At 36.6% G+C, this 12,014-nt stretch overlaps 1 protein-coding gene across 2 annotated transcripts; it reads left to right on the forward strand.

Annotated features, from left to right (window-relative positions):
* Positions 1-460: 460 nt before the first annotated feature.
* On the forward strand, positions 461-11,198 carry LOC103712934 (ferrochelatase-1, chloroplastic-like). Of its 2 annotated transcripts, XM_039125299.1 has the most exons (11): positions 461-1,093; positions 1,188-1,482; positions 2,810-2,919; positions 3,222-3,573; positions 6,652-6,795; positions 7,035-7,136; positions 7,902-8,005; positions 8,116-8,242; positions 8,517-8,669; positions 9,851-9,951; positions 10,741-11,198. In XM_039125299.1, exons 3-11 carry the CDS (start codon positions 2,840-2,842, stop codon positions 11,054-11,056), a joined length of 1,479 nt encoding a protein of 492 aa, XP_038981227.1. In that variant the 5' UTR covers positions 461-1,093; positions 1,188-1,482; positions 2,810-2,839; the 3' UTR covers positions 11,057-11,198. The 2 variants fall into 2 exon arrangements, with proteins under 2 accessions (XP_038981227.1, XP_017699741.1); XM_017844252.3 differs by having other exon boundaries at positions 699-1,482.
* Positions 11,199-12,014: the final 816 nt, after the last annotated feature.

Consider the following 12,014-nt stretch of genomic DNA (forward strand, 5'->3'; position numbering starts at 1 on the left):
TTTTGGCCCTCCAAAAGCTCCCCCAAACAGGGCCTTAGTCGTGCAGACTTATGCAGGGTGGGTCCAATATCGCTGCTAAGACATGTATTTACCTCATCATTAAATCATATTATTATTAATCATTATATCATATTATTATTTATATACTCATGTTGGTGCCAGAAAAAAAAATTGCCACGCGTGCATGACGTACAATTTTTTGATGCAAGAAATTAGCTTAAAAAATAATATTAAATTATATTTGAAAATCGAAAGATCTAATCAAATATTTTTACTATTTAAAATATTTATAAAATTTGCAAAATCAAAAATCATAATTTATTTTTTTGAAAAAACCCTCCTTGAGATGCTTTTTTTAATAAACGACTAAAATAACAGTAAAAATTGAGACAAAGAATAATAAAAAACTCGAGGAGGAAACACATCCGTCTCCAATTCTCCATCCGCTTTCTCCGTCTCAGTTCTTCTCCGCACGGATCCAGCGGCGACGCCACCGCCGCGCTGGCGGCCAATGCCGGGCGACCGCCGCCGGTGTGGGTTCGCCATCATTTAGTCTCTACGCCAGAGAGTGGGTGGAACTGGATCACCGAGGCTCCCTTCGACCTAAAGTGTTCGCCTTCCTTTGCCCGGCGATGGACATGATGGTCCCGACGCGGGGGCCAGCGGGTTGGGAGGAGTCGTGAGAGTGAGGGGGGAGGGCGATGGGGGTGATGGAGAGGTAGAGGGCAGCAAGGAAGGCGGAATGGGCAAGGTGATAAAGATGAGCAAGAAGCCGTGGTCGGCGACTACCCGCTTGGCGATCTCGGCCAGGGGGATCCAGTGGTTTTTGCCAGGGGCGGCAGGACGGCGACGTGCTTCGCCATGACCTGGAGGACACCGCGGCAGAACGCCTCGAGCTCGCCGCCGCTGTGCGCGATGACCTGCTCTACTCCGGCTACAATAGCATCCGAGTTGTCCAGTTATGGTCTCTATACGCCTCAAGAAATCGGTGAATCTACGTAGCGACGACCGCTATTCGCCACCGGCGCAGCGGTGGTGGTGTCGTCAGATCCGTTCGGAGAAGAACGGAGAGGGAGAAAAGAGGAAGGAGACGGTGGATTCCCTCGTCGATTTTCGATTATTGTTTTCTTGATTTTATTATTATTATTGCTATTTTTAAGCGGCGTTCCGATTCCGTTTGCTTCCAGCGTATTTCTCCGTCTTGGATGGCGGGACCCGCATCCATCAGCCATTGCGGAGCTTGCAGCTGTGCGGCCCGGTCTGGTTCTGTCTTGGGGGAAACGGCTGACTGTAGAAGGATCCACTTCTATTTCTTTTGACCGCGAAGACTATTGGAGCCTGCCGCGCTTCCGTGTTCCTTCCTTCCTTCCTCCGCGGCCAGCTCCGAACCGTAAAACTAACCCTAGAAGAAAAAGGGGAGAAAATCTACCAAGCTTCTTCCTCAATTCCTGGAGATCTGAGTTCGATCTCATCTGTGCAAAGGTACATCATCTCTCCCCTGCCTCTCCTATCCCCCTAGTCGTTCTCAGCTAGATCGCATCTTTATAATTGTTTCTTGATTTCCTTCTTGTTTGAGCCGCAGATCAAATATCACCCCACGTCCGTAGATGCTTTGTGGATGAAACTCGTGTAATTATTGAATTATTCCATCCTTCGATTGAATTGTTTGTATATTTTGATCAGTTTTAGATCTCTCTCCTCTTTTTCCATTTACGTTTTTTTTTTGTTAAATTTGTAGTATCGTGGTGAATCATTAGGTTTATAATACTATCTGTTTGGTGCTTTTAAAGAGTTTAGATTGTAAGCTTGTCGATTAATATTGGGCTGCAGCAAATCCGAATATAGCCACTTATTTTGACAACAAAACCACAATAATAAATAATGGCAGATACCTATGACACCCCTATGTGCATGCAAGAGAAACATTAAAGAACAATAGGAAGATGGAATGCACGTAAAAGATAAGATGCGTGGATGCTATTGCGCACAAAAACCTCAACCATAATGAAAGCCAAAAGGATTGATAGAATATATAGATGGAGAGCTGATAAGTAATTGCTGTCGTAGGGGATTGATTTCCAGTAGCATGTTCAATTGAATAAATATAATGTCAGAAACTTAATAACGAGTTGGTGTACAAAATGCTGCATTCACATGAAAATAATGATGTTTGAAAAGATTCAATTTGAACTCTGAAACATAAATCTGGTACAGAAATTATTTTACAAAGTGACATTACAAGCTGCATTGATATCATGAAAGTAGTAGTTCAATTGGACTAATTATTTACTTAGAGGTCGGTGTCTTGATTGTTTTTAGAAATTCATTAAGCATTTTGCAGTAAGGATTGACCATTGCACATGGTTCTCAAAGGAGGTGTTCTGGAGAGTATCACCAAAGATTGGTTGTATGTATGCTAACACTTGATAACAATTTTGGCTATGTAGTTACATGAAAGTACATTACACAAAAATATCTGACCTGATCTTTGTAACATATTATCATGTTTATATTATACATATGTGTGTATATCTATTGCATTTTAACTACCATTGTCCCCCTTGATCTCGACCTTTTGTTCAGCACAACTGCCTTGTGAGAGATGGGTATCACACTTATGTAAGAGACTTCAATGAATTTTTAATTATCTGGAGCTGTAAATATATATGTGACTTAGTATTATACTTGTGCACAGTCTATCATATACTTCTCACATGATAGCAAATAGCTGGCTCCAAATTTTGAGTTAATTTTATGAATTGGTCGATTCCAGTATGATTGAATTATATTGCCATATGTGCACTTTCAGGTGAAATTTTTATTAACTCTTGTTTAAAGCATGGAAGCTGTGGGATCTGGAGTTCCCCACCTCAAAGTCTCTGGTTTTTGTCGCCGAAGAACTAACAATTGCCCGGAATTGTGAGTCTTGCCTTGCACATTGTCTATGCTTGGTGATGATTCTTATTTAACTTTTTATATTTCCCTTTTTCTGTGGGATGGGGGCAAAGTTTACTAGAAGGAAATGCTTATAGGAAATTATGCTTCTTTAACCAATTACAAAATTTCGCCTTGATATGATTTAATTTTCTTGTGATACATCTGATGTTAAAGAATAAGTTGTTTTTGCTTTCAAAGCACAAAGAAATTTTTTCCATCTAAAATACTAATTCCCTTGCCACCTTTGTTTCATAGTTTAGATTTTGATGGCTATTTATCTTCAGGTCACTCCATAGGATGAGGGCTTTCACATGCAATGCCATATCTACCTTCCCTTGTTTTGGGGAAGATTCACAACGAAGCAAGCAACCATTGGAGATAGTTTCAGTCGCACACCATGCCTCAGCTGATAGCAGTGGCAATTTTACCAAATTATCTTTCCAGGCGCCAATTAAGAACCGACATCTAGTTGGAAAAACATTCTTTTCCAAGGAAGCATGTGCTTTTGATGAAAAAGTTATGGGAATGCCTCTGGGTATTGCACAAGACAGGGTTGGGGTGCTACTATTGAACCTTGGTGGTCCAGAGACCCTTCATGATGTTCAGCCATTTCTATTCAATTTATTTGCTGATCCAGTACGTGATTTTTCACAACTTATCATTCCTTTCAGGTTTAAGTAATGTGAAAAAAACTGAAAGACTTGTCTTATATATTGTCTCGTGTGCTTTTAGATTTGTTAGCTGTAAAAATTTCTAACGTCTTGAATTTTTGCTAAAACTGACTTACAAGATATTCTTTGATTGCAATACATGCAAATGCTTGTCATTTCTTTATTTTTTACATGGGATTCATATTCTTAAGATAAAACTTAGGTTTTAGATTTTGAAATAATTTGAAAATTTTCAATGTTATGCCCCATCGAGAAAAAGAGGAGAGTGAAATTTTCACATATTTTTATCTATCCAGGGATGAAATTTTAAAGATATCTGCATTATCATTTTCAAGTTTATCATCAAAAAATAAAAATATATTTTCCACACATAAAAGTTGTGATCTTTTTTTTTTGATCTTTTCATCTTTTTAGGGTAAATTTTGCTTATATTAATGTGAAACCATTGAAGCCACCAAACCTGATGTCCAATTTCTTCTTAGGCCCCGTTTGGGGGAGCTTTTGGAGAGCCAAAAAGTACTATCTGGCTCTCCAAAAGTATTTTTGGATGAAAAAGAATGTTTGGTAAAAATTTCGAAAAGCTGTTTTAGCTTTTCTAGAAAGTTGAAAACAGCTTTTTGGGAGAAGCTCCATTTTGGAACTTTCCGAAAAAGCTATTTTCAGCTTTGTCGGAAAACTATTTTTTTGACTAAAATATTCCCATTTAAAAACTCTTTTTCCTCCCAAAATGCCCCATCTCGCCGCCTCTTCTTCTTCCACCCATCCCCCTCCTCTTCCTCTCCCACCCACCCCCCTCCTCTCCCTCTCCCCCGCCACCGCCCACGACGCCCTCCCCATCTTCTCCCTCCTCTGCCACTCCACCGCCCCCTCTCCCCTGTCGTCGCCCCCGACGCCTTTCGCATTTTCTCTCTCCTCCTCTGTCGTTCCCTCTCCCCTGCCACTGCCTTTGACGCCCTCCTCCTCTGCCGCTCCCCGCCGCCGCCCCCGACGCCCTCTTCCTCTTCTCCATCCTCCTCTGCTGCTTCCTCTCCCCCGCCATCGCCCCCGACGCCCTCTTCCTCTTCTCCATCCTCCTCTGCTGCTTCCTCTCCGCCGCCGCCGCCTCCGCCGCCCTCCGCCTCTTCTCCCTCCCCCGACCGCCTCTCCCTCTCCCCCGACCGCCTCTCCCTCTCTCCGAAGCTTCTCTCTCCGGCTTCACCGCCCATCCTCTCGTCGCGCTGCCGGGAGCTTGATCTCCCCTTCCATGACCGCGCAAGAGAAGTAAGGCAAGGGAGGAAGAAAAAAGAGGGGAGAAGCTTCGGGAAGGAAGAAGAAGAAAGAAGAGAAGGAAAAGAACAGAAAAAGAAGAAAAGAAAAATAAAAGAAAAGAAAAAAAAGTGAAGAAAAGGAAATGAAAAAAAAATAGAGAAGATAAAATAAATAAATAAATAAAAATAAATATTAGTAATTGTTTAACCAATTTTATCGTCTAGCTAGAAAATTTGTTAGAGAGATAAATGGTCATCAGAAGAGTGAAAATTAATTTACGCTAATAATTAAAATATTTTATACCTTTATTATTGTATTATACTATAAATATAATATTTATTATATTATATCATAATACATTAATATGTTATGTTAAATAATTTAATATTATGTTGTATTATGAGAAATTAATTTATGCTAATAATTATAATATTTTATACCTTTATTATTGTATTATACTATAAATATAATATTATATTACATTATATCATAATATATTAATATGTTATGTTAAATAATTTAATATTATGTTATATTATGAAAAATTAATTTATACTAATAATTATAATATTTTATACCTTTATTATTGTATTATACTATAAATATAATAAAATATTACATTATATCATAATATATTAATATGTTATGTTAAATAATTTAATATTATGTTATATTATGAAAAATTAATTTACGCTCATAATTATAATATTTTATATCTTTATTATTGTGTTATACTATAAATATAATATTATATTACATTATATCATAATATATTGAAATGTTATGTTAAATAATTTAATATTATATTAAATTATTATTCTATAGTACACAATGTTATAGTACTATATTATAATAATATTATATTACATTACATTAATATTATACTATATCATATATTTATGTATTAATATATATTATATTTTATTATGCTCTGTTGTATAATACTATGTAATATCCTTTATGATCATTTTGTCATACAAAAGTACTTTCTCAGTTTGTTTACCTAAGACATATTAAAGTGCCACAGCACTCTAGAAATGTAGTTACCAAACAGCAAACAGCTTTTTATAAAAGCTCTACTGCCAAAAGCTCTACTGCCAATAGCTCCCCCAAATAGGGCCTTAGGACTTGTTCAATTGTTATTTATTGTCTAGTTTTTAGCATTTATTTGATAAGATGCTGGAACTACTGAGCCTAGCATATCTATAATTAATTTAGAAAGACTGAAACCGAAACCAAGAAAAAACTTTCAAAACTTGAAAAGTGGAAGGAGGAGAGAGAGAGAGAATAGAAGAAGAAGAGAGATGGCTGAAGAGAGGACTGAGATGCAGGTGCCCTTTGTTTTATACTTGGGCTATGACAAAATTAGAGGGTCAGCAAATAACTAAAAACCAATGTGACTGTAGGTGGCAATTTTTTTGTGCACAGTAACAAGCTATAATTTCAGAAATGAATTCGAAAGTGAGACAATAACCAATAACTTGCCTACATTTAGGTGTAGTTCATCAAACATTAAAGATTTTGTGTCAGTCTAACATCTTCAAGGGTACTTTTCCCTTGTAAATTCAGTCGACGGGCAATTAGAAGATATAAGGGTAAACATGTGTCCTCAAACCAAAAATTCTTCCACTATTTCAAATGCTATGTACAGTCCTTTTTTTAATATAATTGTATAAGATCCCTCTTTTTTCAAGCATATTTAGTTTCATTTTGCATGGACCATAATCTTTTATCTTGAAAAGTTGTTAATTTTAGACTGTATTACATGAGTAATAATTTTTTATTTTCATAAAAGGATATAATACGGTTGCCAAGGTTGTTTCGGTTTCTTCAGCGACCATTAGCCCAACTAATATCCATGCTGAGAGCTCCAAAGAGTAAAGAGGGATATGCTGCTATCGGTGGTGGGTCACCTTTACGAAGAATCACGGATGAGCAGGTATGAATATTGTTAACCAATTACTTCTTATGAAATACAAGTGGGGTTCAAAAAGTTTTCTACCAGACACTTCTTAAGATAGAAGCATAGTAAAACATCATTTTTTTTAGTATTTCTTTGTTGATTTTACAACTTCTCTACTTCAGAATTGGGTGCTTTGTTGGTCTTGTTAATAGAAATTCTAAAGCTGCCATTTTTTTTTCAAGCAAAATGCTGATCTGAATTAGGACATTTCTTAGGCACATGCGCTGAAACTAGCTCTGGAAGAGAAGAACTTGCATGCAAATGTTTATGTTGCAATGCGATATTGGCACCCCTTCACCGAGGACGCCATTCGTCTGGTTAGTCATTTTGCTTTTCTGCCGTGTAGGCAATGATCATCGTACGTGTTTGTCATTTTTGCTTAGCTAGAGATATTCTTTTCCTCAGTTAGTTTAAAGTTGTTTGTTTCCATTATTTTTGAGTTTTATGGTAACTCTGGTTTTAGTTTAATATTAAAGAAACATCTAAAGTGAATGTTTTTTCTGGCTTTCCTTTTGGTGATACAAACTGCAAACATTTTGGAAGACTCTTTTTGGGATCTGTATTTTGTTTCAAATAAAAGATTATTTTGCAATTATATTTAAATCTTGAGTTTTAATTAGGCCATGTTTTGGTTGCCAGGAATAGGAATCAAGAATTGTTTTCCTATTCCTAGGAAATCTATTCTCGGGAATCATTGGTGAGGATGAGAAACTGGTAATCATTACCACCTCCCAGTTCCTGCAGACTAAACATGGCCCAAAGGTCATTAACAAAGCCTTCATTTTCATCTTCTAATATGCTAGCATCGTAATATATAAATTAGAATATTCACTATCTTATAGAAATTTGCAGTAGTATATTGCTAATGTGTGTTGGTTGTATTTGGCCTTGCTTTGTGGAAACAATGTTGATGTTGGTAATCTTCCTATATCTCAATGAAGTAAAATGGGGTGCTATGTGGGCATCAAACTGCTTGAACTGAATTTGCTATAGCATAAACTTCGTTTATAAACTCCTTGACAAGTATTGACATGTTGCTTCCTGATGTATATTTATTCTTTTTCTAACATGCACGGTCACAGATTAAAAAGGATAACATTACGAAGCTTGTCATTCTACCACTGTATCCTCAATTCTCCATATCTACGAGTGGGTCAAGCATCCGTCGTCTTCAGGGTATCTTCAGGTAGAATAGTAATTTCTAGTTCTGCACTTCATCATTCCCAAATTCCTACTTAATTTATGATAAGCTTGAGTTGTCTCGAATGGATTTACGGAGTATAAGCCTAATGACAGGGAAGATGCTTACTTTGCAAGATTGCCAGTTTCTATCATTGAATCATGGTATCAACGAGAAGGTTATATCAAATCAATGGCTGACTTGATAGAGAAAGAGCTATTAGGCTTCTCTAAGCCTGAAGAGGTAATTCTTCTTCTAACATTTACTTATAGCAGTGATGATGATGGTGACCTGTGATATGTGTGTAGTGATGGTCGACTAAGCTGTGTGTATCTTTTGGACAGTTTTAGTCCCATGGATATGAACACTCTCTGACCAAACACGCTATTCATTTGTCTAAGAAGTCGTTTATATATTGGGCATATTAATATGGGACCCTGCTACTTTGGATACTTAATTGAACCAATAATGGCTTGTTCAATTTTTGTGATGTTTCATCTTTATTGTAAAATGGTAGGTTACGATATTCTTCAGTGCTCATGGAGTCCCACTCAGCTACGTGGAGGATGCAGGAGATCCTTACAAAGATCAAATGGAGGAGTGTATCGCTTTGATCATGGATGAGTTAAAATCTAGAGGAATTGCCAACCACCATACCCTTGCTTATCAGGTATTGTACGCAAAATCGGAGGTTGAAACTTTATAAAGTTTTCAGGTCTCCATGCATGTGAGTAGGGATGAAAATGGATCGAATATATTCCATATCCATATCCTTTTTTTTTTCAATGAATACGGATGCGGATATTAGACTGACACCAAATTTGTATCCATATTTATTCTAAACAAATATGAATACAAGTTGAATATTGGTTATGTCTACTTTTCTATTCGAATATAGATATAAATCAGATATTGTTTCATATATAAAATTAATTTTGCGTAGAATTAAATAATAAGAGCTATTACCAATGACATTGTTATAAAAATTGGGAATGCTATCCGCTATCTAAAATGCACGCAATGCATGTAACTATGCAAGGGGTCTGAGGCCTAATAATTGAACTTGGATTGAAATTGTTCTAGTTAAGGTTTCGGTCATCAGATCACTGGTTCTGATAGCCAGATCAATCGACCAGATCGAATATATATCAAAAATATATTAAAAAATCAAAAATACTCACTATATAATACTAATATTTTTTTATTGAATACCACTATCTAAATCACAGGGATTTATGTTATGCACTACTCTTAAATTACATCCTAGATAGAAAATAATCATCAATCAAAACCAACTTTCTTAGAAAACTTGAAAGAAAAATTATGTATAATGTAGGAATATGTAGAAGTTATTCATATTTTAAGTAAATAATAAAGTTTTGAAAATATTATAAAGAATAAAATAATAAAATATTAAAGTCGTTGGTACATTTCTCCATTTTCTATCAATCCTATTTTGAGTTCTATTTTGGTGCTGTTTTTAGACCCTTTTATACAAATCTAAGTCCCGGTTCGGTTTTATCCAGATATCTGCTTCCAAATTCTTGAAAAATTCTTGAGATCTAGATTTAGATCTGTGTTTGATAAAATTTACAATAGTATGTGCGGATCTGTACCCACATCCAATTAGATTCCAAAATGTGTCTCCGAACCCGATCTGAACCGGATATTGAAATAGATATGGTTGGATACCATCCGACCCATTTTCAACTCCTACTTGAGTTATTGTGTAATCACATTCTTCAGCATCTTGAGAATAAAAGGAAATTGAGAGTTAATTTGGATAGTAAGTCCTATTCTGAAATGTTGGTTTTCTAGAAGCATTTAACATTTTTCCCAACTTCTTGTCAGAGCCGAGTTGGGCCCATTCAGTGGTTGAAGCCTTATACCGACGAAGTTATAGTTGAGCTTGGTCAGAAAGGTGTGAAAAGTCTTATGGTTGTTCCTATAAGGTATGCATCTATAATGTATACAATCGCATTTGAATTGTTATGTTCTTAAGCTGGATTTAAATTCCAGAATCCAGCCTTTCTTTTCAATATTTGTTTTTCCATTTGTCTTAAATGTTCAGTTCCATTTTTCCATAAACTAACTTATTGGTCCTGTAGAAATTCAAGTTTCCCATGCCTTGAGCGCATATGTCGTACACTGCTCATTTTGGTGGTGGCATATACGACCATAGCCAATGATACCCAATTATTTTCAGGTCTCATGAGCCTACTAGATGTAGAATTATCTGAAAAATAATATCTCTAAAGGCGTCTTTTTGCTTCAATTTCCACATCATTCACCACACCCATTTATGCCCACTGTTGTGTCCATAGATAACCTCCCAATTTTTTGGACATTTTGTATCCTGTGGCATGTATTCAACTCCAAAATCTTCTACGCTTCTCAGAGAACACCTGCCAATTCTTTCAGTTGAGTAATGCTCATAGCTGAGCATCCTCACTATATCTCCTTGTGGATAATCAGTTGGTGAAGTTATCCTATCAATGTTACTTGTCATAACACTTATATTTCAATAATGGAATGGTTGTCATTAGTGAAGGATATGATGTTCGCATTGCCATTTACCAAAAGTCATTCACCCATCAATTTTCTGGTTGCTCTCCCAGCATGGAACTGATAGTGTAGGTTAGCCTGAACAAAAGGCAATGTTCTTTGCACCATGACATGCTTGGGTTTCCATGTCTTAATGATCATATCATGTATCTCTCATGCTGCCTGTCTTAAAACAGCTTTGTCAGTGAGCATATTGAAACTTTGGAAGAAATCGACATGGAGTACAAGCATTTGGCTCTACAGTCAGGCATCGAGAATTGGGGCAGGGTACCAGCCCTAGGTTGCACCTCTTCTTTCATCTCAGATCTAGCAGATGCAGTCATAGAAGCTCTCCCTTTTGCTTCTAGCATGTCAAGTGCAAAGGACACATCCAAAGATGCCGACATGGACCCAGTGCAATATGCAATCAAAATGTTCTTCGGGTCAATCTTAGCCTTTATTTTGCTGCTGTCACCTAAACTGTTCTCTGCATTCAAAAATTCTGTCATCTAAGTTTTTTGTTGCATGGTCAGTCTTTCCTCATTCTATTACGAAAACTTAAAGTGATTGCAGTTGATTGTTGTAATAACAAACTCCTAAGAAATTTTGAATGAAAATATAGATGGTGTAAAAGGGTTTACAGTGTCTTTGCTCAGTTTCACAGTTGTTCTTGACCTGCCACTTGACATGAAATAGGGTCGCCAAGATTTGTACTTTGATACATGATCCCAATATTCGATTGTGACCATTAGTATTTACGAATATTAAAGATCTTACCTCTTCTAAACAATTGTTCATATGTTTGTTTTGATTTGAAGTTTGCATTAGATGAGCTTCTAGCCATTCATTTCATAGTCAATCTCGATGATAAATTGGGAAATATGAAAAACACTCATTGACGTTATCTAATGACATTTGATAATAACCTAACCCTTTTTCTTAAATTTTGAAAATGTCAAGGAAGCGAAATGATCTTCTGGTAAAAGGTTGCATTTCGCGAATCTAAATCATAGATAAGTCTATGATGAATAACCTACAAGGCTAGAATTAATTGTACAACGTCATAGTGAACCAGGGCTTTCCCTGGTGGTGACAACCCTCCCTCAGCAACTTGAGGTTCTGGGTTGTAGCTTTAATGGTACGTCTCTAGGTATTTTGACCTGCATGATTATAGTGTGGGCTGATCTTCCATCCCTTGCTCAGTTCATTTGAATGTAGGTTATGCTTTTAAACCATGCTCATCTTTGACAAATGCACCTTTTTTAGCTACACTATCCCAACTGTCCATCAAAACCATCCTCTGGATAAAAAAAATAAAACCCTCTGACAGATACTCTTTAATGTAACACATGTAGGGGCTCATATGGAAACAACAAGATAAACCTTTTTAGCAGGTTGCTTTTTGTTTTGTGTTGTTGTTGTTGTTGTTGATAGACAATAGGCCCACGGCCCAAAGAAAAGAAGAAAAAGT

Source organism: Phoenix dactylifera, chromosome 4, assembly GCF_009389715.1.
Source record: "Phoenix dactylifera cultivar Barhee BC4 chromosome 4, palm_55x_up_171113_PBpolish2nd_filt_p, whole genome shotgun sequence".
Lineage (NCBI taxonomy): Eukaryota > Viridiplantae > Streptophyta > Magnoliopsida > Arecales > Arecaceae > Phoenix > Phoenix dactylifera.

Excerpts from the sequence above, each read along its gene's own strand:
- LOC103712934 (XM_039125299.1), top strand. The coding sequence starts at position 2,840 with ATGGAAGCTGTGGGATCTGGAGTTCCCCACCTCAAAGTCTCTGGTTTT. Across the intron at positions 7,137-7,901 it reads CCGAGGACGCCATTCGTCTG|ATTAAAAAGGATAACATTAC; the intron begins GTTAGTCATTTT and ends GCACGGTCACAG. Across the intron at positions 9,952-10,740 it reads CTTATGGTTGTTCCTATAAG|CTTTGTCAGTGAGCATATTG; the intron begins GTATGCATCTAT and ends GTCTTAAAACAG.